The sequence below is a fragment of the Peromyscus leucopus genome, chromosome 8b (genome assembly GCF_004664715.2).
Source record: "Peromyscus leucopus breed LL Stock chromosome 8b, UCI_PerLeu_2.1, whole genome shotgun sequence".
Lineage (NCBI taxonomy): Eukaryota > Metazoa > Chordata > Mammalia > Rodentia > Cricetidae > Peromyscus > Peromyscus leucopus.
In genome coordinates, this window is record NC_051086.1 from 37,615,680 (window position 1) to 37,642,352 (window position 26,673).

At 49.4% G+C, this 26,673-nt stretch overlaps 1 protein-coding gene across 1 annotated transcript; it reads right to left on the reverse strand.

The window, feature by feature from the left end:
* Nucleotides 1-257: 257 nt before the first annotated feature.
* Nucleotides 258-26,673, reverse strand: Ccdc69 (coiled-coil domain containing 69). The gene is made up of 7 exons (XM_028880034.2): nt 26,138-26,673; nt 9,772-9,856; nt 5,654-5,727; nt 3,589-3,690; nt 3,026-3,145; nt 1,671-1,768; nt 258-1,069 (listed from the first exon to the last, which is right to left on the reverse strand). The coding sequence occupies exons 1-7, from the start codon at nt 26,183-26,185 to the stop codon at nt 988-990; spliced, it is 609 nt and encodes a 202-aa protein (XP_028735867.1). The 5' UTR covers nt 26,186-26,673; the 3' UTR covers nt 258-987.

Below are 26,673 nucleotides of genomic sequence, written 5' to 3' on the forward strand. Positions count from 1 at the left end.
AGGTCACTTCTTCCCTGGAGGGAGTATGTCCCTAGGGGTGGGCCTTCATGCTGAATAGACTTGCCCTCCTTCCTGACTGCTGATGCCAAGTGACAGGCAGGCCTCAGGTTCCTGGCACCATGATGAACTCTATCCCACTAGAACCCTGTGGAAATAAGCCCTTCTACCCTTAAGATGCTTTGGTCAGGGAATTTTTTTTTTACCACAGCAACAGAAAAGTAACCAAGGCAACACAGAATGAAATGTATCCTCCCTGCAAAGAACATGAAAATATAGCTTTATTTTTAACAAAAAGATTTCACTTTCACATTAAGACCTTAGATAAATATGCTTAAAAATATTCACAGTGCTTAGCACTACAGCAAATTCAACTCTTTATCTGGCTGGATGAGGCGGCACATGCCCGTGTTCCCAGCATGCAGGAGGCTGAGGCATGGTGGTTTCGAGTTCAAGGTTAGGCTACGTGGTGGTGAGACCCCCCATCTCAACACAAACAATGCTGTATTGATTTTTCTTGGATGGTGTCTCTTGCAGTTTTTCTCGGAGTGAGAATTACGAGTGTGGTAATAAGAACTTGATGGATCAGTGAGTTGTCAGCAAAGCTGATGATCTGGGCCGGGGGGCTTCCCCTTCCTTGTCAGATGGTCAAAATGGTACCAGCTGCTACGGGAGAACGCCCTCGTGAGGACGGGGGTGGGGTGGGGGATGGACACGACTCTACTTGCTTGTTCCTTGGGCCAACTAAGGGAAGGCACTTCTTGGGTGATCCTGGTGGCCCAAGCTCCACCATGAGTGTTGTGGCCCTATACACATCTCCTCCTGCCCACCTGGTCCGTCCTGGGAGAAGAATGGAGTCTTGGGCTCTTCTCCACAGACTTTGGAGGGAGTGGGGAGTCTGGGAGCCATGGTGGGCCCAGGCCCTGTGTCTGGATGATGAGGACAGAGGCCGCTGAGGTGCAGCAGAGGGCAGGCTAGGAAGGGAGAGGCTCAGTGGCTCCTCCGTCTGCTGCAGCAGTGGCCGTTCCGTGACTCCTTTTCCAGGTCCTGAAGCAGATCTTTGCGGAACTGCCTGTGGTGTAGATAGAGCAGGGGTTGCTTGAGGGAGCTTGAACCAACCCATTCCCCACCCCCCTCATTCCTGAGGGGCGGAGGTTATCAGCGCTCTCCAAGGTGTTCCCCCAACCACCCCCTCTACCAGCCTGTATGTGAGGGGTGATTCTAGTGTTGACCAAGCACCAAATCCTCACAGGTGGGGAGCTCTGGGTGACTCCAGGCCGAGCCTCACACCAGGCTGGGTCACCTTAGGTGACACGGAGTTTCAGTTTCCTCATCAGCAAACGGGGATAACAGGACCTAGCTCTTAGGATCCGGAGGAGGATTCTACCAGAAAATATGTCACGTATTCAGCTGCCCATGACACGGGACAATAGCGCTCGCTCACAAAGCCTCAGGACTGATTGGCTCCACGCATGCCTGCTCAGGTGGATTGTTTCCTGTTTCCTCTTTCTCATGTTGAGAAACTGGGCTTCCTAACTCCCAGGGAAAGAGGAGTCATGTTCCCAGCATAGGTCCTGGGCCCACGTGTCCATCCAGTCCCCAGGCACTTCCGGGTCCCTCCCAGCTGGACGTTCTGGCGGAAGGTCGGGAGTGGGAAAAAGGGGCGTGGCTACCTTGTCACGGTCAACCTGTTCCCAGCTTGGAAACGCAGGTCCTCAACCTCCTGCCGCAGGGTGGTGTTTTTCAGTGCTAATATCAGATTTTTTTCTTTCTGCAACAAACCGAAAAGGAGCTTGGGAAGCTGTCTCACTCACTTGGCACAGTGGGCCCGTCACCTCTCCCCTGGACACTGCTTCTTTCTAGACTAGCATGTCGCTTTATGGAGCAAGACGGCAAACTGGACACAAGGTCAGCGTTAAGGTGGACCGTCGACTTGACTTCTGCTATTGGAGAGTGTTAAAACCCAAAACAGTGCTGGGAAGATGCTCCGGTCAGGCCTGGAGAGACAGCTCAGCGGTTAAGAGCACTGGCTGCTCAGGGCCAAGGACCCAGGTTTGATTCCCAGCACCTACATGGCTTCTCATAATTATGTCTGTAACTCTTCCAGGGGATCCAAAACCCTCTTTCGGCCCCTGAGGGCACTGCAAACATGTGGTTCACATGCATACATGTAGGTAACACACTCACACACAAAAATAAATCTTAAAAAAAAAAAAGGTTGGGGGCTAGAGAGATGGCTCAGAGGTTAGGAGCATAGGCTGCTCTCCCAGAGGTCCTGAGTTCAATTCCCAGCAATCACATGGTGGCTCATGACCATCTATAATGATCTGGTGCCCTCTTCTGGTGTGCAGACATAATACTGTGTACATAATAAATAAATTTTTTTTTAAAAAGGTTTTTTAAAAAAAAATGGCTCAGAGTGTAAAGAGTATTTTCTGCCATGCTGGACAACCTGAGTTCAATCCCAGCAAACCCCATGGTGAGAGGAGAGAATTCATTTCTGCAATCTGTCATCTGTCCTCTTCCCCATGCATGCCATGCCATATGCCCACCCACCCATGGGTACACAAAATACATCCACCTAATAAAAACCCAAACAGACCAATCGCACAAACTGATGGAACCTGAGGGTGAGATTGTCTCAGGGTTCTGAGGCCTCAGTTCTGGGTCTTCAAAGGACCTCAGTTCCCCAGCTCCACCTCTGTTGAGGCTAGCCCCCTCTGCCTGCCTGGCCTGTGGGCCTCACCTCTCTCCTCAGCCCTGCCTGCAGTGTGACAGCTGCAGCCCCTTCTGAGGCGCGCAGGGGCTGCCGGGGCCCCACGGCTGCCCTAGTTACAGCAACCTGAGGGCCCGAGAAAAGACAGGAGTCAGGTGACAAGAAGCCGCTGCCTGACCTAGACCAGACTCCTGGCAGGAACAGCAGAGCAGAGCTGTCAGGGGCAGGTTGGGGGATGAGGGCCAGGGGATGGGATACGCTGGAACTAGAAATGCCCTGAAAGTGGCGGCCTGCTGCCCGCCCAGCACTGACCAGCATCTCCAGGAGGAGCTGCTGCTTCTCCAGCTCGTGAATCCGCTCATTCTTCATCTCAATGACATGGTGCAAACTCTCCAGCTCTTGCTCCCAGAATGGGCCGGGGCTGCCATAATCCTAGAGAAGGACACAGAGGGACCCCATCAACGAGCAGGTAGCGAGGGACATGGGTCTCCCCTGCTCCCCACCCTGCCAGCAGCTCACGGCATTGGGCTTGTGTGATCCCCCTTTCACAGCCAAGGTTGCGTTTCTCTCATCTCCTCCCAGGGGCACTCTTTGAGGCATGCGTCTGGGGGGGTGGGGTGGGCACACAGCTGTAGTTCTGTAGGCTGACGTGCGATCTCGTGTCAGGCTAGCTAGTTGCCCCAAGTTCCCTCTGGACCCATAGAGCTGTGTGCTCCACCACCTGTCTGCCTCTCTTGGTGTGAATTGAGGACCCTCTTGCTGCCGGGCTCTTGTGAAGGGGAATGTGTCATCTTTGAGTCTTGCCCTCTACCGTTGCCTGCCCATGGCCTTCCCACAGCGCCAAGGATAAAGGCCTGCCTGTGTTCTGTACGCACCTGGATGTGGTTCTTATAGAGTCGGCTAAGGATGGACCCTTCCTCCTCGTTCGTCTGGGTTGGGCTGGCCTCCTGTGATGAGGCCGGCATTGCGCAGGAGTTCTGGAGAAGGGAGCAGGAAGTAAAGAGCTTGGCTTGTCAAGGTGGTTCTCTTCACGTCAATTAAAAGGGAAGGACTGGGCTTCTTCAGTGTGATCCTGGCCTGCGCCATACACCACCCAGCAGAGCAGGTTGAATCCACTGCCACTAGGCCCAGCTCCGCCTCTCACTCCATAGCCTTTCACGACTCTTGTGATGGTCAATATTGATTGATAACTCGGCAGGATCTAGAATCACCCAGGAGAAAAACCTCTGGGCATGCCTGCGGGAATGTTTCTAGATCAAGTTCACTGAGGTGAGAAGAGCCACTCGGGATCTGGGTGGCACTGTGCCATAGGCTGGGCTCCTGAACTGAATAGAAAGGACAGAGTGAGCTGAGCACCTATGCTCATCACTTCTCTGCTTCCCGACCACGGGTGCAATGTGACCAGCCACCTCAGCTCCTGCCACCACGCCTTCCTACCACGATGGAATGATTCAAGCCATTAGCCAATGTGAACTCTTCCTTCCCTCACTCAGTTGCTTCTTGTCAGGTATTTGGTCACAGTAGTGAGAAAAGTTAACTGATACTGATCCCTAAACTCTTGGGATGATGTCCTGGTTATTTAAGACCAATGTCAACCTACATTCAAAGCTCAGCCATGCTGGGCTCTACCGGGCTATGCAGGGGCTCAACATCACACCATACCCCCAATCTCAGGGCAGGTTCTCTGTACCTTTCCCGTGACAGAGATCTCCTCAGCCATGCCCTTTGTGGCAGAGGCCAACTTCTTCCTATGCTCCCGGGCTCAGTCCATCCTATGGCCCTTGCCTCCCCCTGGCCTCTCTACAACTCTGGCATCCTGGACTTCCTTAGACGTCCTGTTTTCTCCCCTTCCTCCATGCTCTTGAGCAAGTTGCTCGATGCTGCCGAGGGCTTCCCTTCGCTGAGGGATCCTAAGCATCTTCCAGGCTTAGACCTCATCCCTCTGGGAGTCTCTCTGAGCATCTGCTTTCATGACACCACAGTCCTGGGCCTCAGGACACCAGCTCCATTCTACAGTCCCTGCCATCCCCAAGATCCTCCTGACAGTCCTTGGGCAAGGCTCCACTTTCATTTCTGTCGCTACATAATAAAACACCCCAACACAAAACAATGTAGGGGCGCAGAGGGTTCATTCCAGGTTACCGTCTATCACTGTGGAGAAGTCAAGGCAGGAACTTCAAACAGCGAGTCCCAGCACATTCACAGTTAAAAAACAAAACACCCAAAACAAGAAACAGAGAAGTTAATGTATACTTGCTCACGTGCTTGCTCGATTGTGCTGACTTGATTTCTTCACTCTTGTGTAGTTCAGGACCCTCCAAATGCCCTGGGTGTTGGGTGTTGCCCACATCAGGCTGGGTCTTCCCACATCAGTTAGTATAACTGAGGCAATACCTCCCAGGCCAACCCAATGCAGACAATTCCTCATTGAAACTGTCTTCCCAGGCTGTGCTAGATTGTGTCCAGCTACAATTAAGAAAGCTGATGGGCTGGAGTTATGGCTCAGTGGTTAAGAGTGTTACCTCCTCTTCTAGAGGATCTGAGTTCAGTTCTCAACACTCACGTGATGGCTCACAACTGTCTAAAGCTCTTCCCATGGTATTCAACAACCTCTTCTGGCCTCTGAGGGCATCAGGCGTACAAGTGGCACATAGACATACACACAGGCAAAAACATCCACTTAAAATAACATAATAACACATTAATTACCCCCCCCTTCAGAAAACACAAGACAGGTAACTCCGTAGGAAAGAAGGCCAACCCTGAAAGCATGCCAAGTCCCCTTAACCAACTATCTGGTCACCACATCAAAGGGCCAGGATGCATGGAAAGCAAAAGTCCCCTTAACCTACTGGCACCATTTTTGGCTGCTTCGGGGCTCCATGTGGCTTCCTTACCATTCCCCGACTACTCACATCCAAATGGCCAGGCCCTTCTCACCTGCAACGGGGCTTTGACCTCTTGGGTGGAGACACTGGAAGTGTCTTTCTCCTGTGCACATGATATCTGCAAGGCTGTGAAGAAAGGAGATCACTATAAACTCAGACACTTTCCTCAAAACCTGTCAAGCTCCTGAGGTCTAGAAGGTTCTGATGATCACTCCAGGCCCACTGGACCCAGGAGCTGAGCAATGGCCTTCTTAATCTTTCCCTTTCCCAGGCTGGCTCAGGAGCTGTGCTGGCTAGAGTATATTGTCAACTGGATACAATCCAGAGTCACTTAAGAGGGAACCTTGCCAGAGGGTGGTGGCGAACACCTTTAATCCCAGTACTTGGGAAGCTGAGGCAGATGGTTCTCAGTGAGTTCCAGGCCAGCCTGGTCTACTCTACATAGTAAGTTCCAGGCCAGCAAGGGCTACATAGTGAAACCCTGTGTGGCCGAAACAATGACAACCACCACCATCAGCAACAAAAATAGTAAATAAATGCTTGTTTGCTTAGGGTCTCTCTATGGTGATCTGAGTTCAATCCCTAAGACCCATGTAGCAGGAGGAGAGAACTGACTCTCGCAGGTCTTCCAGAGGACCCAGGTTCAATTCCCAGCACCCACATGGCATGGCATAATTGTATATAACACCAGTTTCAAGGGGATCAGAGACCTTACACAGACTTACATTCAGGAAAAATATGAATGCACATGAAATAAAAATTATTTTAAAAAAATAGAATTTTGACTACTGGGAAGATTCCCCCATAGGCATTCCCTGCTGGGCTCCATAGTAGGCTACTTTGCATCTATGTATTTATTTTACTAAATATGATTAAACCAATGCCCATAGGGCAAGGTTTTCCCATGCAGCCACGTAGGCAGAGCAATTCAGGATTGTGAGGGAGTGTGCTTGATGTTAAGCCGTCTTCCGGGTTCTAATTCTATTGCCAGACATTCTGCACCAATGTAAATGTTTCAAGAGTTTGAAAGTTGTTCGGCCCTCTGTCCTAGTCACTGTGTTACTAGGAATGGAAGAAGGATTGAATGCCAATGGAGAAGCAAATCTTCATGAAAGAATTGCTTTGAAGAACCAAATCCAGATGTCTAGACTCTTAAGAAGCAAGCAAACCCTCAAGAAGCAAGCAAAGTTTGTTATGGTCTAGACTTGCTTTTTTTTTTTTTTTTTTATGAGACAGGGCCTCACCTTGTAGCCCAGGCTGGCCTCAGATTCCACCATCCTTCTGCTTCAGCCTCCTGAATGTGGGATTACAGGCATAAGCCTGGAAACCTGGCCTGAGCCAGCCTGCCTTTTTGTAGCTGTACTTGGGAACATGCTTGATACAGTGTTAAATGAAAAGGACAAGGGCTGGAGAGAGGCTCAGGGTCAGGAGCATGTGCTGCTCTCACAGAGGACCAGAGTTCAGCACCCAGCACCCACATACCACAGCTCATCATCACCTGTAACTCCAGCTGAAGGAAATATGATGCCCTCTTCTGGCTGCTGCAGGTACTACACACATATGACTACATAATGCATGCAAGTGTGCACTCGCTCGTGCGCACGCACGCACGCGCGCACACACACACATACAGGATATAAAACTTGCACATGAATTCCATATGATCACAACAGCTTATAAAAGAAGTAATTTTGGAGTCAGGTGTGGTGGAGCACACCTTTAATCCTAGCACTCAGGAGGCAGTGACAGGCAGATTTCTGTGAGTTCAAGGCCAGCCTGGTCAACAAAGTAAGTTTCAGGACAGCCAGAGCTACACAGTGAGACCCTGTCTCAAACAGAACAAAACATAACAAAACCAAAAAAGAAGTAAATCTGGAGAAGGGTCATGAGTCAATTTCAATGTTGTTAAATCATACATAACTTTCCCAAAGTAGCTATACAAATGCCAACAGTACACAAAAAGCTGTGAACCAGTTAGTGGGCAGGGAAATGCAGCTCAAAAGCCCAATAAACTAGCCATGGTGTCACACCTCTGTGGTGCCACACCCCTGTGACCTCAGTACGTGGGAGGCTGAGCCCAGGCTGGTTGGCTTGGTGACATTCAGTCTCAAGAGTAAACAGATTGGCTGGTTGTGGTGGCACATGCCTTTAATTCCAACCCTCAGGAGGCTGAGGCAGGAGGACCACTGCAAGCTGGAAGCCAGGCTGGGCTACTAGTCAGTTCCAGGCCATCCAGGGTTACACAGTGAGCTTACGTCTCAAACAATAACAGTACAACAAACAAAAACCCAAACCAACACCCTCAATGAAATGCCTGTGCTCGCCACAGTGATGACAGCGAGGGACAAATGATACCCATGGACAGGGCTGTGGAGCCACTGGGGCCCTCAGACCTTGCTGGGAGGAGCAGGAAGTAGGACAACTGCTGTGGAAAAGAGTTTGGGAGTTTCTCAAAAGGTGAAGTATAGAAATACCATATTCTCCTCCTACATGTAAAGTGAGGTGACATGGAAACACCCATCCAAGTGAGTTCTTGGGCTAATGGCACCGTTCCCAGTGGCCAGAGGTGGAGACAACTTGGATATCCATGATGAATAAGTAAACAAAGTATGGTATGTCTATTCAATGGAGTATTACTCAGCCATAAAAAAGAGCTGGAGTCCTGATGGATGTTGTAACATGGAGGCATCTTGCTGGGTGAAGTAAGCCAGGCTATCTGATACCATGAAATCAGGGAGCAGGTTAGCAGTTGCCAGAGGCTGCTGGGAAGACACAGAGTGACTACTGCTGGGTGTTTCTTTTTGGGGTGAGGAGAATATTCTGAACTGAGTGGTAGCAATGATTGCATGCATTGTGAATGCACTAAACATCACCAGTGTCATACATACTCATGTTGGAGGTGTGATTTGCTAATCTGAAAAAATAAATATACATGGACTTAGTCATTTCAGTTCTAAATTATTTAAAAACTAAGAATTTTATTTTTCTTTTTTAATGCTGAATGGCGTTTATTGAAGGACGGAGGAGGTCTTAACTACAGGCTTACAGCACAATGGGAGAACCCTGGAGGGCAGAAGTTCGCTACAGATGTTTTACAATCTTACATCTAAGCTGAAAAACTAGGAATTTGACAAAAACTGATTTAATTATAAAAGCAGTATTTGATTTTTAGTGTGTGTGTATGCGTGTGTGTCTATCTGTCTGTCTGTGTGGGGTTGTATGACATGACCGTAGTACCTGTGGAAGCTGGAAGAGAGGATTTCTTCCATTGGGACTGGAGTTCGGGCGGTTGTAAGTTTCTCAACTGCGGAGCCGTCCCTCCAACCTTTGCTTAAGTTTTTAAGTTTTTGTATCTCAGCTGGCTTTTAACTCACTGTGTTGCCCAGACTGGCCTCAAACACACAGTGGTCCTCTTACCTTTAGCTTTGTGTGTGATGGATTGCGAGCAGCGAGGCACACCCGACTATCCTAGCCACGATTTCTTCTCTATCTGTGTGTGTCTGTGGTCTAAGCAGAGGTCAGAGGGGAACCTCTGATCTTGTTTACCGCTGCAGACATTAGGTTAGCTGGACGGTGAGATTCTGGGGATTCTCCTGCCTCCACCTCCCGTCTCGCCATGAGAGCAGGGATGACAGATGCACACTGTGGTCCATTTTTACATGAGTTTTGGGGATCTGAACTCAGGTCCTCACACTTGTGCCACACGCATTTTTATGTACAGAACCATCTCCTTAGCCCTATTTCAGCTGTAATTTTTAGGAGTCGTCATTGTAGGGATGGAAGGTGGCTATATCAAAAGAGAGATTTGGTTTGTCTGGGTTTTCTAGACCCTGACCCCTCCCTTTTTGGGACATGGTTTAAAATAGCCCAAGCTGATCTCCACTTTGTGAGTAGCAGAGGCTTGCCTTGGATTCCTGTTCCGCCTGTTGCCTCCATCTCCCAACTGCTGGGATTATAGGCGTGTGCTGCTACGCCCACCTGAGGTGGGCAGACTTCCTGTAGAGACTTTTAAAACGAAAGAAAAAATGGGTGTGGTGGGGAGGATGCTCAAATAAAGGAAACCAAAGCATGGCGACAGAACGTTAAAGACACGCCCCAGGAGGAAAGTCCCCTCACCCCTCTGAGGCCGAGGGCCCCCTGAGGAGCCTCCTGTGGCCTCTCAGTCCTCACCTTGCCCAGCTTCCTCACGCCTTCCTTCCAGGATCCTTCCCTCATTGTCCAGTGTCTCCAGGAGTTCTGTCTGTGTTTCTTCCACCTAGAGTGAAGAGTGGGGCCCGGAGTGAGACGGGATGGGCTGACACACACTGTCTCTCAACTGCTCACTGCATGCAGCCGGGGCTATGTGGAGTGGTGTGATCGGCACCCCACCTCTCTGACTGATGGGAAAGACGGTGAGGCATGAGAGAAGCACTCTGAGACATAGCAGGCCCCAGAGGTCCTGTCAGTCTTAGGCTCAGAGAAGTTCGCAGAGGACTGTCTAGGTAGAAAGGGTTTTGGGTGTCATTCATTGCCGATGTTCCATGGGGCAGGACCGGCCTCTGCTGGTCTACATGGAGCACCCCCCTTTTGCTGCTTCAACTTCTAAAGGCTACAGCTCATTTCTGCCTTATGCTGTCAGGTTCCTGATCTGTCCTCTGGGGTCCCTTCTTGCCCCAGGCAGGCCCACGGACACCAGAGGACACCAGCCGTCCCCCTTTCTCACGCTGACCACTCACAGCCAGTCTCACTGTCCCACACCTGAGATGTGGCAGTCCCACTGCACTCTGGGGGCAAGGCTCAGATGACAGAGTTCTGTCCCAGGAGAGCCTGTGGGCCCCAGGGGCAGGACCTTTCCCCTCAAGGCACTGGTGTCTATCATTCAAATAACTTTCACAGTTAAGGATGCTGCAGGTCAGGGGTGGGGCCAGCACATCAGGACAGCTGTGTTATCAAAACACACTACAGGCCCACAGATGTGCACATCTGACTCACCCTCTCAGAAAAGGCAGGCTTTGGAAAGTTCATCTAAGCAAACAACTTTCCACTGTATTCAGGGGCTCCCAGAGGATGTAAGTCCCTGTCTTCCTGGTGCCGAGGCAGCATCCTCTTTGTCCATGGTTCCCTCAAGCTTGTCTGCCTAAACCAATAGAGCCCGATATAAACTCTTCTAAAAGAATCTTTGTGGGGCTGGAGAGATGGCTCAGTGGCTTAGAGTTCCAGAGGACTTGTGTTCTGTTCCCAGCACCCACAAGTGGTAGCTCACAACCACCTGTATCTCCAGATCCAGGGGATCTGACACCCTCCTTCTGACCTCCACAGACAGCATGCATGCACGTACGCACGCACGCATGCACGAATTCACATAAAAATAAATCTTAAAAAATCTGGGCATGCACTGGGTGTGTAGAGGTCAGAAGGGTCAGTCCTCACCCTCCACCTGGTTTGAGACAGGGTCTCATCTCTGCTTCATCCTCTGTATGCGTCCCTGTGGGTATGCACCAGCCGTGGTTTAGGGAGCAGCTTGTGGAATCGGTTCTCTCTCTCCAGCACTTGGGCTCTGGGAGCTGAGCTCAGGGTTTCAGCCTTGGCAACAGCATCTCCACATGCTATGCTTTCCCATCGGCTCCCACATTCTTTTAAAAAGCCACCCTGGGAACCTGGAGAGACAGCTAAATGGTTGAGAGCACTGGCTGCTTTCCCAGAGGACCTGATTCCAGGGGGACCTGATGCCCTCTTCTGGCCTCTGTGGGCACCCGTATGCATGTGAGTCTATCCACCTACCCCTTACACACACAGATGAAAACATTTTTTAAGCCATCAATTTAAAGCCAGGCATGGTGACATTTCCCTGTAATCCCTAGTACTGGGGCAGTAGAGACAGGAGGTCTAGAAGTTCCAGTTCAATTTTGGTTACGTAGTGGGCTTGATGCCAGCCCAGGGTACATGAGACCCTCTTAAAGAAACAAGAACAAGCAGAAGCCCCCCGACCATGTAAAGAAGCAATCAGTTTCAAACGATGCAGGTTCACATGCAGGGATTCAACATTTCAGAATTTTGAGGACTGGTTGAGTTTGTTTCCTATGTACAGTTAAAGACAGCCAGTTGGATAATAGTGAGAAAACACTCGTACATCTTCCTAAGGTTTTCCCCGCTGCTTCAACATTGAGGGAGGAAACTGAGGCAGAGAGATGGGAAGGGCTCATGACTGAGCTGGGAAGGAAGAACAGGAAGCCCTGGGCCGTGGCTGCTCGAGTTGGCTTTAGTCTGAATTTTCTATAACACTCTCCTCATGTCCTGTGACCTTTGACCCCTGACTAACAGAGCCTGGCCATTGCGTAAAACTTCCTGCATATTTTATTTCCAAATAATTTGTCAAGCCTCCGTGCTACGGAGGTGCCATGGAGGCCTATGATCTCATGCTTGTTATCTATCCTGGACTTTCAGACTTCTAAGTATCTCCCAGCATGCCAAGCAAGTGTTTTACCAGTGAGCTACACTCCCAAAAATGCTTCATAAAATTGCTTTATGCTTTATTTAGCAAGTGTGGGTATGTGTGTGTCTCACACATGCGTGGAGGCCAGAGGTCAACCTGTGGCAGGCAGTTCTCTACCTCTACTGTGTGGGTCCTAGGGACTGAACTCAGGCCATCAGCCTTGGCAGCAAGGCCCTTATCTGTTGAGTCATCTGCCCAGCCTGCTTGCACATGTGTGACTATGTATGTGTGTATATGTTACATGCATATGGGCACTTCTGGGGCTAGAAGAACTCCCCTGGGCCTGGAATTATAGACCATTGTAAGCCCTGAGTTATGGATACTTGGGTCCTCTGGTAAAGTGGGAATTCTCTTAGCTGGTAAGTCACTCCATAGCCCGGTGCTTGTTTGTTTGTTTGTTTTTGTTTTAAGATACAGTCTCATGTAGCTCAGGCTAGCCTCAAACTCATAATCCTCCTGCCTCCACCTCCCAAATCCTTGGATTATGGGAGAATACTACTATACTCAGCTGTAGTTGTATTTAATATCTGATCCTTTGTTTCAGCCAGAAGAGACTAAATGGTGTGGTCATACCCACATGGCAAAGGAACTTCAAACCAAAGCTTTCTCATTCACCATATGTCCCCTTCAACTGTGTAGCATCATCATGGGTTACACAGTGAGGAGCTGCATGGAGCGGCTGTGACTTTCAACAGTGCCAGGACCCTGCTTTTTTATCTTTTCTTTTTCTTTCTTTCTTTTTTTTTTTTTTCGAGACAGGGTTTCTCTGTGTAGCTTTGCGCCTTTCCTGGGACTCACTTGGTAGCCCAGGCTGGCCTCGAACTCACAGAGATCCGCCTGCCTCTGCCTCTGACAACCTGAATTCAATCCCCAGGAGCCACGTGGCAGAAGGAGAGAACGGGATTAAAGGCGTGCACCACCACCACCACCACCACCGCCGCCGCCGCCGCCCCCCGGCCGCCGCCACCGCCCGGCTGAGAGTATAGTCTATTTTTTGGAGGGGGGCAGCCTCTGCTTAAGACTGAGAGACCTTAAGTGTCTTGAACCAACCACTAAATGATTGGCAGGAAGTCGGTAGGGTCAGAGGTGATGTGTCTGGAAGTGAGTCTGGCCTTTCTCTATTCATCCTCTAGAATTAGTTCAACAACCCAATTCAACCATGCCGTGGGCATAGAAGGGCACTGAATCCATCAGCACCAATGACCGGCTCCTGTCACCACTACCCTTAGTGAAAGTGCCTGTGTGTTCTAGGGGTGGCAGCTGATGTACCCCACAGCAAATGCCCCAAGATCATGGGCTCCCCCCTTTTTTTCTATTTTAAATACTAGTATTTGTGTGTGCGCGCACACACACACACACCACAGTACATGTGTGGAGAATAGAGGACAACTTTGGGGAGTCAGTTCTCTCTACTGTGAGTCCTTAGGCTCAAACTGAGGTCATCAGTCTTGGAGGCAAACACCTTTCCTTCCTAAACCAACTCACCAATCCCAAAGGTTCATTCTTTTTCAAAAATTGAATTTCATTTTTTAATGAAAAAGTTTATCTATCCTTTCTCCCAGGTCACCTTCATCACAGCCTGTGCAGGTCTGAAGCCCTGGCCTCCAGCTCACATTCTAGAGCAGCTTGGGTCTACCACGTAGCCTCTGTCTGTCTTCATATTGGACTACTCTTAAGGACTTTAGCTCCCAGAACTGAAAACCTAGTTTAGCATCATGTTCTCAGATTCTGGAACAGTTGAGGAACCTGAGGAGCACCAGCAGGTGGTCCCTGAACCACTGAAGGGCCAGAGAGAAACTCGGGTGATTCTCAGCCTGGGCCCTGCACTCCTCAGACTGCCCCTGTGGAGACCAGTCAGCTCAGAGACAAGTGGTGCCTACCTGTGCTGAAACAGTGATGAACCCTGAATCTTGTAGCACACCAAAGAGCCAAGTGGTACCTACCAGTAAAGAAGCAGTGATGGCATCTAAATCTAAGTCTAAATCCAAATCTAAATCTTTGCCCCAGAACTCAAGGGCAAATCTTGGAAAAGACACACCTTTCCAATTGGGAGAGCCCAGTGAGGCAGTTGCTATGAATCAGCAAGGTGTGCCTGCTGACCGGACTAAATCCCCTGCAGTCTCTCGGCTGATGAAGCTCAACACCCAGGAGACCTCCCTCTCTGGTTCCCAGGGGAGAGCAGTCTCTGGCAGCAAGGAGACAGTCCACAAAGAATCCGGCCTGGTGGAGACCTTGAGTGGTAGGGAGACTTTTGTGACCTATACTGCAGCCTTGTGTGAAAGTCTGAGGAAGAGGTCTGGTGATAATCAAGATGTTCTCTCTGAAAGAAAGCCCGCATCTCCTGAAGGGAGCCATGTAAGGTCCTTCAGTGGTGAACAGACCCGTGATGAAGACCATGTAGTTACTTCTGTGTTGGACCAGACCGCCCAAGAGGAGCACCACCAAGAGATGCCTGTCACTGGGGACCAGACCTTGGACTCCAATCAGAGGGCACCTAGAACATGTGAGGGGTGTTCCCGAGAGCATTCAGTGCCAATTTTGATGTGGGTCCCCGACCTCACTATCGCCAAGTTCACTTTTCTTAATACTTGTGGGTGTAGGCACGAAATTCCACCTTTTGCCGTGACTCGCCAGTGTGACAGGAAGAAAAACCTCTACAGGAAAAAAGGCTGAATCTAAGCATCACCTGAGAAAGCCCAGTGGTGCCCAGCCACACTACTCGGGCCAGCTGGTATCCTCTCATGCTCAGGATGTCTGCACAGGTCAGAAGCCAGCACCCAGTGCTGAAGGTGGCAGTGATCCTCAGGTGGTTTCAGGTGGATCGCCAGGCCCCTCCCATTCTCCTTTGACCCCAAGACAACCTCCAGAAAGCATGCCAGATTCTCCTGTGGTCCAGAGACAGCGTCCCCAGGAAAGATCAGACTCCAAGTCCCAGAGCCCTGTGTCCAAGAAGAAGCCTCCCAGTTGAAGCCTGACTCCTGCCTGCCAAGATTGTGGGAAACCTTACACAAAGCCTTTACAGCTCAGAGACCGTATGAGGAAACACCCTGGGGAGAAGCGTTATGTGTGCAATGTACCTGGATGCCCGTGGAAATTCACGTGCTCTGATTCCTTCAGTAGACACAGGAGAAGCCACACTGGGGTACTGACCTCCCAGTGAATCCTCTGCAACTGAATGTTTGCCAGATCTAACACCTGAAGCAGCATGTGAGATGCCATTCCCAAACATCCATCACTGCAACCTGACTGCCAATGAAGAACATCTTCCCCAATTAAAGTTTATTCCTTCTACCCACAACTTGGAGAATGAACCCCTGCTTGCTGTCACTGTTGTTTTTAAATGCAAAACTAATAAAAATCATGATTATGAGACAATTAAAAAAAGTTTATTTGCCGGGCGGTGGTGGCGCATGCCTTTAACCCAGCACTCGGAAGGCAGAGGCAGGTGGATCTCTCTGAGTTTGAGGCCAGCCTGGTCTACAAAGCGAGTACCAGGAAAGGCGCAAAGCTACACAGAGAAACCCTGTCTAGAAAAACAAAACAAACAAAAAAAAAAAAAAAAAGAAAAGAAAAAAGAAAAAGAAAAAAAAGAAAGAAAAAAGAAAAAGAAAAAAAAGAAAGAAAAAAGAAAAAGAAAAGTTTATTTATTTATTTATTTACTTGTTTATCTTTTTAATATGTATGAGTGTTTTGCCTGGATGTATAAGTGGGCATCAGATCCCTGGGACTGGCCTTACAGTTGTGAGCCACCCTGATAGCTGTAGAAATTGAACTGGGTCCTCTGGAAGAATTATCAGTACTCTTAACTGCTGAGCCATCTCTCTGGCCCCAAAGGCTTTCTTCTTGACAAAAGGGTTATGAGATGTTTATAAAAATAGCCCAAGTAGGGCAGGCGAGGTGGCTGGGTGGGTAAAGGCTTGCCACGGAGCCTGACAACCTGAATTCAATCCCCAGGAGCCACGTGGCAGAAGAAGAGAACGGGCTGCTATTCATCGTCCTCTGTCCTCCCCTTATGTGCCATTGCATGTGAGTACACACACACACACACACACACACACACACACACACACACACACAATTAAGTAATAACATTGTGAAGCTCTGATTATAACAAATAAGGTAACCGAGGCCTCACAGCGGCGGGGGGTGGGAGGGGTGGGTGGGAGGAGATACTTCAAACCAGGTTTCGCCCTGACAGGGTGGTCATGCATGACTATAGTCCCTGTACTCAGAAGGCTGAAGCAGGAGGATTGCAGGTTCGAGGCCAACCTGAGTTACACAGAGAGTTCAAAACAAAAATAGGACCAGCCCAGGGCTGGAGAGAGGCTTGGTGGTTAAGAGCACTTGCTGTTCTTCCAGAGGACCAGAGTTCAGTTCCCAGCACCTACATCAGGTAGCTCCAGGTGATCTAGCACCCTCTTCTGGTCTCTGTGGGAACCTGTATTCACTTGTATAAACACACACTGACATATAAATAAAAATAAATTAAAAAAATTATTTTTATTTTACGTGCATTGGTGTTCTGCCTCTATGCATGCATGCCTGTGTGAGGGTGTCAGATCTTGTAGTTACAGACAGTTGTGAGCTGCCATGTGGGTGCTGGGAATTGAACCCGGGTCCTCTGGAAGAGCAGTCAGTGCTCTTAACCGCTGAGCCTAAAAATAAATCTTAAAAATGAAACCAGGCAACGAACAAAAGGCATGATCACATGCTTCAGTCGGTGCAGAACCACTCGGACAAACACTAACTAGAGTAAAGTGAGGCTGAAGGTCGGGGTTCCAGAAGCATCCGGCTCTGGGTTCCAATCCTAAACTCAAAACTGTGCTGCTGTGGGAGCTTCCAGACCTCAGGTCCCTGCAGTATTTAGCACAGCACAAAGAGCTCAGAATGCAGGAGGTTCTTGCTCATTGTCTGAGAAACACGGCAGGCACAGGCCTTGCAGAGCTGTGGCTGACCTCTCAGCTTACCTCCAAGTCTCACAGTATATCAAGATCACAAACTCAGGAAACACTGTGTCCTACCTCATAGCAATCGCTACAGAAAAAGGACCTCGTCTGCAGGAACATCTGTCAGCTGCAAGAAGGTCATAGCCTTCCCAGGGTCTGACAAAACCCTCTCCAGGCTAGCACCTGCACAGTGACACCTGGGGCTCCCCCACAGGCAGTTCCTAGTCTCCCCTTCCCATCCTCTGCATTCCTGTGACACTGGGAATCGAACCCAGGACCTTGTGCATGGTAAGCAGGCACAGGCACTTTGCCACTGAGCTACATCATCCTTGAGGCCCCTGTCACTTTCTTAAACATTAATACATAATGCAATTTTTTTTCCACTTTTGCAGGAGTCAGTATTTGCTGTAGAAATTAGGGAGAATACAGAAAAATGTAAAAGTAAAATCCTGTGATACATAGATAAGCCTGGAATATGGCAGCCTATATTATATACCTGTGTAGCCATATTTGGAACTGGAGTGTTCTGTATGGCTTCTAACATCTTAATTTCTCAGACATTATGAATATTTATTACTTCACATTAATTGGTCTGTGAATATGTTAATTATAATGATTTAAGTGAAACATTCTGGGGATAAACTTGGTTTTTTAATCTTACTGTGAGGTAAGATTATTTCTTTAAAAATTATTTTCGTTGGGCGGTGGTGGCTCATACCTTTAATCCCAGCACTCGGGAGGCAGAGGCAGGCGGATCTCTGTGAGTTCGAGGCCAGCCTGGTCTATAGCGCGAGATCCAGGAAAGGCGCAAAGCTACACAGAGAAACCCTGTCTCGAAAAACCAAAAAAAAAGAAAAGAAAAGAAATTATTTTCTAGGGGCTAAAGAGATGGCTTAGTGGTTTAAAGCACTTACTGTTCTTCCAGAGGACCTGGGTTTGACTCTTAGCAACCACGTGATGGCTTGTAACCATGTGCAACTCCAGCTCCCGGGGAAGCCAACATCTTCTTCTGACCTCTTGGAGCATCAGGTACACACATGGTACATATATGTACATGCAGGCAAAGCATTCATACCCATAAAATAAATAACGTAAAAAAAATTTGTTTTAATTGTATGCATATTACTGTTTTGTCTGTCTGTCTGTCTGTGTATTACATGTGTCTGGTACCTAAAGAGGCCAGCACAGGACTGTGAATCCTCTGGAAATGGAGTTACAGATGGTTGTGAACCACCATACAAGTGCTCAGATTCAAACCTGGGTTCTCTGGAAGAGCGTCCAGTGAATGGATCCATCATTTCAGCCCCTTAATTCTATTTTTGATTTTTTTGTTTTTGTTAAGACAGGGTCTCATGTAGCCCAGGCTGGCTTTGAACGGCTGTGCAGCTGAAAATGAACTTGAATTCATGATTCTCCTTCCTCTACCTCCCAAGTGCTGGGATTACAGGTGTGAAGTACCATACCCAATTTTCTTTTCTTTTCTTTTTTTTTTTTTATTTTAAAGACAGGTCCTGGCTGGCCTGGAACTCACTCTGTAGATCAGCCTGCCTTCAAACTCAGAGATCCATCTGTCTCTGCCTCCCAAGTGCTGGGAGTAAAGATATATGCCACCATGTCTGACATTATTTCTGTTTTTTAAGATATATTTTAGTTTTAATCGTGTGTGTGTGTGTGTGTGTGTGTGTGTGTGTGTGTGTGTGTGTATTAGGATGTGGATGTGAGCACAGGCGCCCATGGAGCCAGAAGAGGGTGAAGGATTGAAGGATCTCCTGGATCTAACCTAACCTGAGCTACAGGCAGTTGGCAGCCACTCCACCTTGGAGCTGGGAACAGAACTCCTGTCCTCTGGAAGAGCAGTACATGGTATCAATCACAGAGCCACCTCTCTAGCCCCTTTATTTCTATTTTTGATGATCAAATTATGTTTTATGAGCACTCTGATTTACAAGAGCTTGAGCAAGGGTGAGGTGGAGCCCAGGGCAGGACATTTACAACCAGAAAGCACAGGAGGCAGCTTCGTGGCGATTGCGAAGGATGGACCTGACTCTAAAGACTGCTATTACACGAAGCCATTCGCTCATCTGAAAGAAGTGGAGCCTGGTGTGGCAGTGCATGCCCATCCTCCAAGGCCCGAGGAGCTCATCTTCCAGACCAACCTGGACCACATAGTGAGACTCTATGCCAAACAGAAGCAAGCTCTCTTGGAGTACAACAGTGGCCAAGGCAGTCAGTGAACAGAGAGAAAAGCCTAAGGACCCAGAAGGGAAGAGTTGAAGAGTGGGCCATATCCCAGTCCCCAAAAGGTGCTCCACCCATCCTGGGAAGACCACTCGCAGTGCTGAGGGTGGGACACACCAAGAGGATAATGTAGGCCTTGAGGATGGAAAGCTAAGTCCTTGTGAGGTGCCAGCCTGAACGGTGGTCACTCAGCTTTACAGCACATGCCTACTCTTCCCAATTCAGGTTTGTTTACATTTTTAATTTTTTTGAGACAGGGTCTCATGTAGACCAAGCTGGCCACCAACTTGCTATATAGTAAGCATGACAGATGACATGGAACTCTTGACCCTCATGCTCCTACTTCCCCAATGCTATGACCATTGCTATGGGCTTCCATGCCTGGCCCACCATGAGCTTCACCAGCTTGTTTCCAGGCAGATTACAGACTTCTCTTCATTGTATGATCTATGAACACACATGTCAGTCCCTGCTACCCAGTGATGCACACCCTGGACTCAAACAGCTCTCCTGAGCAATTAAAGTGAACTTTCACCATTTCAGGCTGTCGCTATAAAAATCACGAGCTGACAGGAAGCACAGGCCCGGGCATGGCACCAACGGAGGCAAATGGGGGTGTGTTTACAGGAGGCTGGAGCATGTCAGGCTCTTAGGGAAAGAGTCTAGCCTCCTGTAAGTTCAACCACAATTTTAGAAAGCAGAATTAAGAACACGTATGAGCCGGGCGATGGTGGCACACGCCTTTAATCCCAGCACTCGGGAGGCAGAGCCAGGCGGATCTCTGTGAGTTCGAGGCCAGCCTGGGCTACCAAGTGAGTTCCAGGAAAGGCGCAGCAAAGCTACACAGAGAAACCCTGTCTTGAAAAACAAAAAAACAAAAAACAAACAAACAAACAAAAGAACATGTATGAGCTCAGAAAGCATGTCACCAAAGGATGTGTCCCAAAAAGCAATTCCTAGGAATTTCTTTGGAGTCAGGTTGTTATACAGTGTAGATCAGGCTACCCTCAAATTCACTGTGTAGCTGAAGAAAACTATAGATTTTTTTGTTTGTTTTGTTTTTTCTATGTGGCCCTGGCTGTCCTGGAACTCATTCAGTAGCCCAGGCTGGCCTCAAACTCAGAGATCTGCCTGCCTCTGTCTCTCAAGTGGTGGGATAAAGGGGTATGCCACCACTGCCTGGTAACTTCGAACTCTTGGTCCTCACTCCCCCACCTCCTTAGTGCTGGGATTATAGGCATGTGCCACCACACAGCTTCATGCAATACTGGGTATGACACCCAAGAACCTGGATATGCCAGGTAAGCCTTCTCTCAGATGGGTTGCATCCCCAGGAGGACCTACGTCTTAGGAATGTTTCTGGTGCATTTTAGGTTGAAAGGTCTAGCTGTCTAGCACAGAACCGTGGCTGCACCTCACGAGTCTCTGAGAACACTCTGTGTATGGAAGCTTGCACTGGACTCATCCAGAATGACAGATCTATGGAACATTATTTTTCTGGCTAAAAACATCAGCTCAGAGGCCACGCGAGGGCCAGTGCTGCTGTGGTGGCTGGGACACAGGCCATGTATATACCGGTGTGATGTGTCAGTAATGGCCAGGGCAGAAGGTGAGGGGACAGCTGCTGCCTCGTCAGGCCGGCGGCTTCTCTCACGCTCCCTGAGCAGCATGCCTTTGGCCACGGCAGGGCAAAGGTCAAATGTGCCTTGTATTTCTTCTGCCCGGGACCTCCACCTCATACCATATCATAGTTAGCCAGTGAAGGTTTCATCCCCGCCCACCTTCAAGTCCCAGCCAAGATATCGTTGGTTTTTGTGTTTGTTTGAGACAGGGTTTCTCTGTGCAGCTTTGGAGCCTGTCCTGGATCTCACTCTGTAGCCCATCCTAGCCTCGAACTCACAGAGATCCAACTGCCTCTGCCTCCTGAGTGCTGGGATTAAAGGCGTGCGCCATCACCACCCGGCCAAGATATCATTGTTTATGTGACTCTTGCTGATCTAGGGACAAAGTCACTGTGCCCCGGGTTAGGAGAACACAAGAAGTTCATCACTAGCAAAGGTGGAGGGCTGTAAAGAACCAACCGGTTAAACAAGGACAATGGCCAGGACCTTAGGTGGCCATTAGAAAAAGGTTCTACAGACTAATTCATGTGGGGAAAATGCCTCTGGTAGAGCACCAGAAAACAGCCATATGCAATATATTCCCAGATTTAGGGCTGGAGAGGAGGCTACGTGGTTAAGAGCACTTGCTGATCTTCCAGAGTACTGGAGTTCAGTTCCCAGCACTCATGTGGGCAGCTCACGACTGTCTGTAACCTCAGCTCCTGGGGATCTGATAGATGAGGCAGGATGCTGGTATATGTGTGGCATGCATTTTCTCTCTCCCTCTCTCTCCCCTCCACCCCCACACACCAAAAATATTGAAAAAAAAAGGGGTTTCTAGATTTATAAAAATAGTCACCCTCATCTATATGACATATGTGGGGAAAAAATCAGGATATTTCTTTCTTTCTTTCTTTTTTTAAAATCTTATTCATTCTTTGAGAATTTCACCCAATGAATTTTATAGAGGCTATTTCTTAATGGTGATCTTAGAAGCAATTTCCAAATTCCTTCCTACTGCTTTAAAATTTGAAACTTAGTCTTAAACTGCAATGATAAGAACAATTAGGTTCCACGGTGGACTTGCAAATGTTTGCCATCTGGGGATTGTATCACTTCTACCTTTCTCGCCCAAATAACATCTGACCTCTGCTTGAACCTCTCCAGTAATGAGGAACTCACTACTCTTCCTCCCCCCCCCCATTCTGCACAAGAAATGAAAATCTGGCCCCCTCAGCTTCTCCCAGTGACCAAGACCTTGCGTCCCAGCTCCACAGAGAACAGATTAATTTACTCCTTGAGAACAAAGGTTCCGAGGCTACACGTCCCTGCACCTGCCCCCTCAGCAAGCATTAATGTCCGTTGTCCTCACAAACTCCTTTGCTTCTTTTGGTGTGCCGCAGGCAGTGACATCCTTAGATCCCAACTTTAATTCTATGTCTCACCACGTGCCAGTCAGGCCATTGGGTCTTGAGTACACTCAACCTCTCATCGACTTTGGAGAACAAACCTAGACCCAGGAGCCAATGTTGTGTCTATCTCACACTGAACCCAAGAAGCTGAGTTGCTGGCAAGGTCACTCAGGCAGATCTGAGAACTAAGGCAAGACCACAGACCTCAGAACTCAGTGGAGTTCGTGCACAGATGTCTGCCAAGTTCTTTTAGATGACGTTTTGTGTATTTATTACATTCAAACATGTCTCTCTCTCTCTCTCTCTCTTTTTTTCTCTCTCTCTCTCTCTCTCTCTCTCTCTCTTTTTCTTTTTTCCAAGACAGGGTTTCTCTGTGTTGTTTTGGTGCCTGTCCTGGATCTCGCTCTGTAGACCAGGCTGGCCTCGAACTCACAGAGATCCACCTGCCTCTGCCTCCTGACTGCTGGGATTAAAGTTGTGCACCACCACCGCCTGGCATCAAATATGTCTTATTATGTGTGTTTGGGGTGACTCAGTGGGTAAAGCCGCCTTCTGACAACACTAACAAACTGATTTTGATCCCCAGAAAGGAGAGAACCAACTCTTGAAAGTTGTTACCTGACCTCCACACATGAAGTGGCATGTGTGTGCACACAGACACATAGACAGACAGACAGACAGACAGACACACACACACATGAAAAATACATGAAAAAAAGTATGTACATAGAACATGAAAGAAGGATCCTGTGTAGGGGGAATGATTTTTTTTTGTTGTTGCCATTGCTTGTTTTTTAGTTTAGTTTTGTTTTTGAGACAAGGTCTCACTGGATAGCTAGCTCTGGCTGGCCTGAAATTTGCTATGTAGACCAGGCTGGCCTTGAGCTCACTGTAGCTGAGGATGACCTTGAGCTTTAGATCTTCCTACCTCACCTTCCAAGTTCTGGGATTAGAGGCATCTACCATGATGCCCAGTTTGTGTGGTGCTGTGGATAGAAGCCAGGTCTCTATCCCTGAGCTACATCCCCAGTCCCTATTCCCAGGATATCAGCATGTCCTGAGACAGCAGTGACTTAGTCCCAGGAGGGGCCTCTCGGTAAGGTCTAGAGGGCCTGGTCAGTCAAGCCACAGAGCACAGAGCTCATCAAATCCTTGGATCTGACCAGGCAGTGGTGGCACACGCCTTTAATCCCAGCACTCTGGGAGGCAGAACCAGGCAGATCTCTGTGAATTCAAGGCCAGCCAGGTCTACAGAGTGAGCTCTAGGACAGGCACCAAAGCTATGCAGAGAAACCCTGTCTCAAAACAAAACAAAACAAAACAAAACAAAACAAAACAAAACAATCCTTGGATCTGTGTGTGGGAGGTACAAGGGAGGTCCTAACCATCTGGATCCTGTCCCAAGCCTGGCAAGTTCTCATAAAGACTGGCATTGCTACCAGCCACCCCACTCTGCGCAAGCCCAACATCCTGGGCTTTCTGCAGCTCGGACTTCCCTTGAGTCCTTGGCTTTGATTGGGGGAACTCTTGCCAAGCTTCCCCACCCAAGAAGCCTTCCTCTCAGTCTGGGAGGCTCTCCTGCTGCATGCTGGGCTAAGCTCTGGCCTGCCTCCCAGTTGGCCCTTACTGCACTTCTCAGCACCTGCTCCATGCTCTGCACAAGGCAGTGGAGGGTGTGTGTGTGTGTGTGTGTGTGTGTGTGTGTGTGTGTGTGTGTGTATGACAGGCTAGATGGCATGTGAAGAAAACCAGTCATATACGCATATGTATATGTATATATGAAACAGGGTCTCTCTCTATAGTTCTGTCTGTCCTGGAACTTGTATGTAGACCAGGCTGGCCTCAAACTCACAAAGATCCACCTGTCTCTATCTCCTGAGTGCTGGGATTAAAGTTGCCACCTCATCCAGCAAGTCTTTATATTTTTTTAATTAGGAAAAACCTTTTTAAAAAAAATTATGTGTATAAGTTTTTGCCTGCATATATTCTGTGTGCCACATGCATGCTGGTTGCCACAGAGGCCTGAAGAGGGTGTCAGATCCCATAGTACTGGGATTTAAGATGATTATGAACGGTTATGTGGGTACTAGGAACTGAACCTGGATCCTCTGGAGGAGCCAGTGCTCTTAACCACTGAGCCATCTCTCCAGCTCCCTCACCCTAGCATCTGACTCTCTGAGCCTCAGTGTCCACACCTGTAATGTAGGAATGCTTCCTTCTATAGCTCAACCTGGTTCTCAGGGCCTTCAAGAGGCTGAGTGGGAAGTGAAAATGCTCAGGGTGAGTCATTATTGTGGTCTGACCCTGTGGCCCAAGCCTCTGTTCTGGTGTCCCATCCCCCAGGGGTATTCCCAGCCTGCTGGGATGGACTGGGTGCTCAGGTCTTGACACCTGCATTAAAAATTAAGCAAAAGCACCAACCAGGAGAGGTAGGAACAGATGTAAACTTAGCCAAAAAAAGCTGCCCACTGTCCTGCTAACAGGCAGTGTGATGGACAGAACCCAGCAAACGCACACAGGTCCAGGGCAGACATGTCAGGCTGTTTGAGGCAATAAGCCTGACTGAAGGACCTTGCAGCCACTGGAAGCCAGGAATGGCAGCCCATGCCTATAATTTCAACGTCGGGGCAGCTAAGGAAAATTGAAAGTTTGAGGCCAACCTGGGCTAGGTATTGAGACTTTTTCTCAAAAACTAAACAAAAACATACAGCCTGGCATGATGGGACATGCTGGTAATCCCAGCACTTGAGAGGGAGAGGCAGGTGGATTAGTAGTTCAAGGCCAGTCTTGGCTACATATCCAATTTGTGGGCAGCCTGGGCTACATAAAACTCTGTCACAAAAAAAAGGGGGGCAAGGAGGGAGAAAAGCAAAACAAATAATAAAAAGTCATTGGAAGTGCCGGGGAGGGAGCAGAGAGCAAGAGAGAGAGACACTGGCAAAGCTGAAGACAGACGTACACAGATGACAGACAGACAGAAGAGCTGACGTTTCATTGCAAAGTTAGTCATTTTCACAAGGGGGGGGGCTGGTCAAGTGCAAGGTCTGTCCATCCCCACCGGCTGGGACGGAGGGACTGGCAGAGAGCAACAGGAAATAGGACCAGGACTCCAGGGTCCCTGTTCCCTTCTCTGGGCCTCCTGCTGTCCTCTCTGTATACATGGTCCTGGATCTAGGCTCCAACCTCCTGGGGCTTCTCAGACCTCAAGGGGCAGAAACCTGAGTCAGTCTCTTGGGCCCTAACCCAGCTTCAGGTCCCTGGGGGAGGGACAGGAAGGGAGGAGAGAGCTGCAGGAGACTACAGATCGCCTCCCTCTTTGGCCCCTCCCAGCTACCCTAAGGGCAGCCCACGCACTGCTCTGAGCTTGCAAGAGTCCCTGACCGCTTCCCAGGCTCTAAAAGGGCGCAGTGATCCAAGGCGAAACTCCGTTAAGGGGCAGGCTGTGTCTTAACAACCCTTGGGCGGACCTGGAGTTTAGGTTTCCAACAGGTCTCAAGTGATGCTAGCGCTGCAAGGCAGTGGACCACTCAGATTGCGGGCCTTAGACCTTAGCCCAAGACTCAGAGAGGTCAAGCGTCCGGTCCTCAACCACACAGTGACAGCCCCACACTTAAGACCATCTGCCACAGACACACCAGTCATCTCCGCGCCGGGACAGCCAGCAGAGATCAGCTTCAGTTTTGCCTGGGGCTGAGTGTGTCAACTCGGCTGCTGGCTGCCGGGTTGGCTCGGCGCGGGCGGGGACAGATCATCGCCGTCCCTGCACCCGGGTCTCCGTGCCAGTCCCCGATTGTTGTCCATCCGGTGTCCTCTGTCGACCCTCTGAACGCCCCCCAAGGCAGACCTCCGTGTCCCAACGCCCAGTACCTTTTCCGCGCGCTTGCAGCGGCCGGGTCGGCTGTGCCTGCAGCCCATCCTGCTTCGTGCGTCCCGCCGGCTGTGACTCTCAAGCACCCCGAGCTGCAGCCCCGCCGGCTACACGCCTGAAATGCCGGAAGAGCAGGGCCTGCGCGGGGCCGGGGCTGAGGCTGGGGCCGGGCCAGGGCAGGTGCCAGAGGCGCTCCACGCCAGGAACACCTGCAGCGGCCCGGGCGCGAGGGATCCCAAAGAGCAACAAATAGTAGTTCTCAAGATCCACTGCTGAGAATGAGCTGAAAGGGAAAAAGAATTAAAACAGGTATGGTGGTGCATAACTGTAATCCCAGTTCTGGGGAGGTGGCGTCAGGAGGATCACAAGTTTGAGGACAATCTTGGGGCATATAGGGAGTTCAAGGTCCGGCTGGGCTATATGATACCCTGTCCCTGAGGTGTAGCCAGGTCGTTTGCGCAAAATGGTTCAACTCCCAGCACCCACATCCTGTGGCTCACAACTGCGTGTAAATCCAGCTTATAAGGCTCAGAGG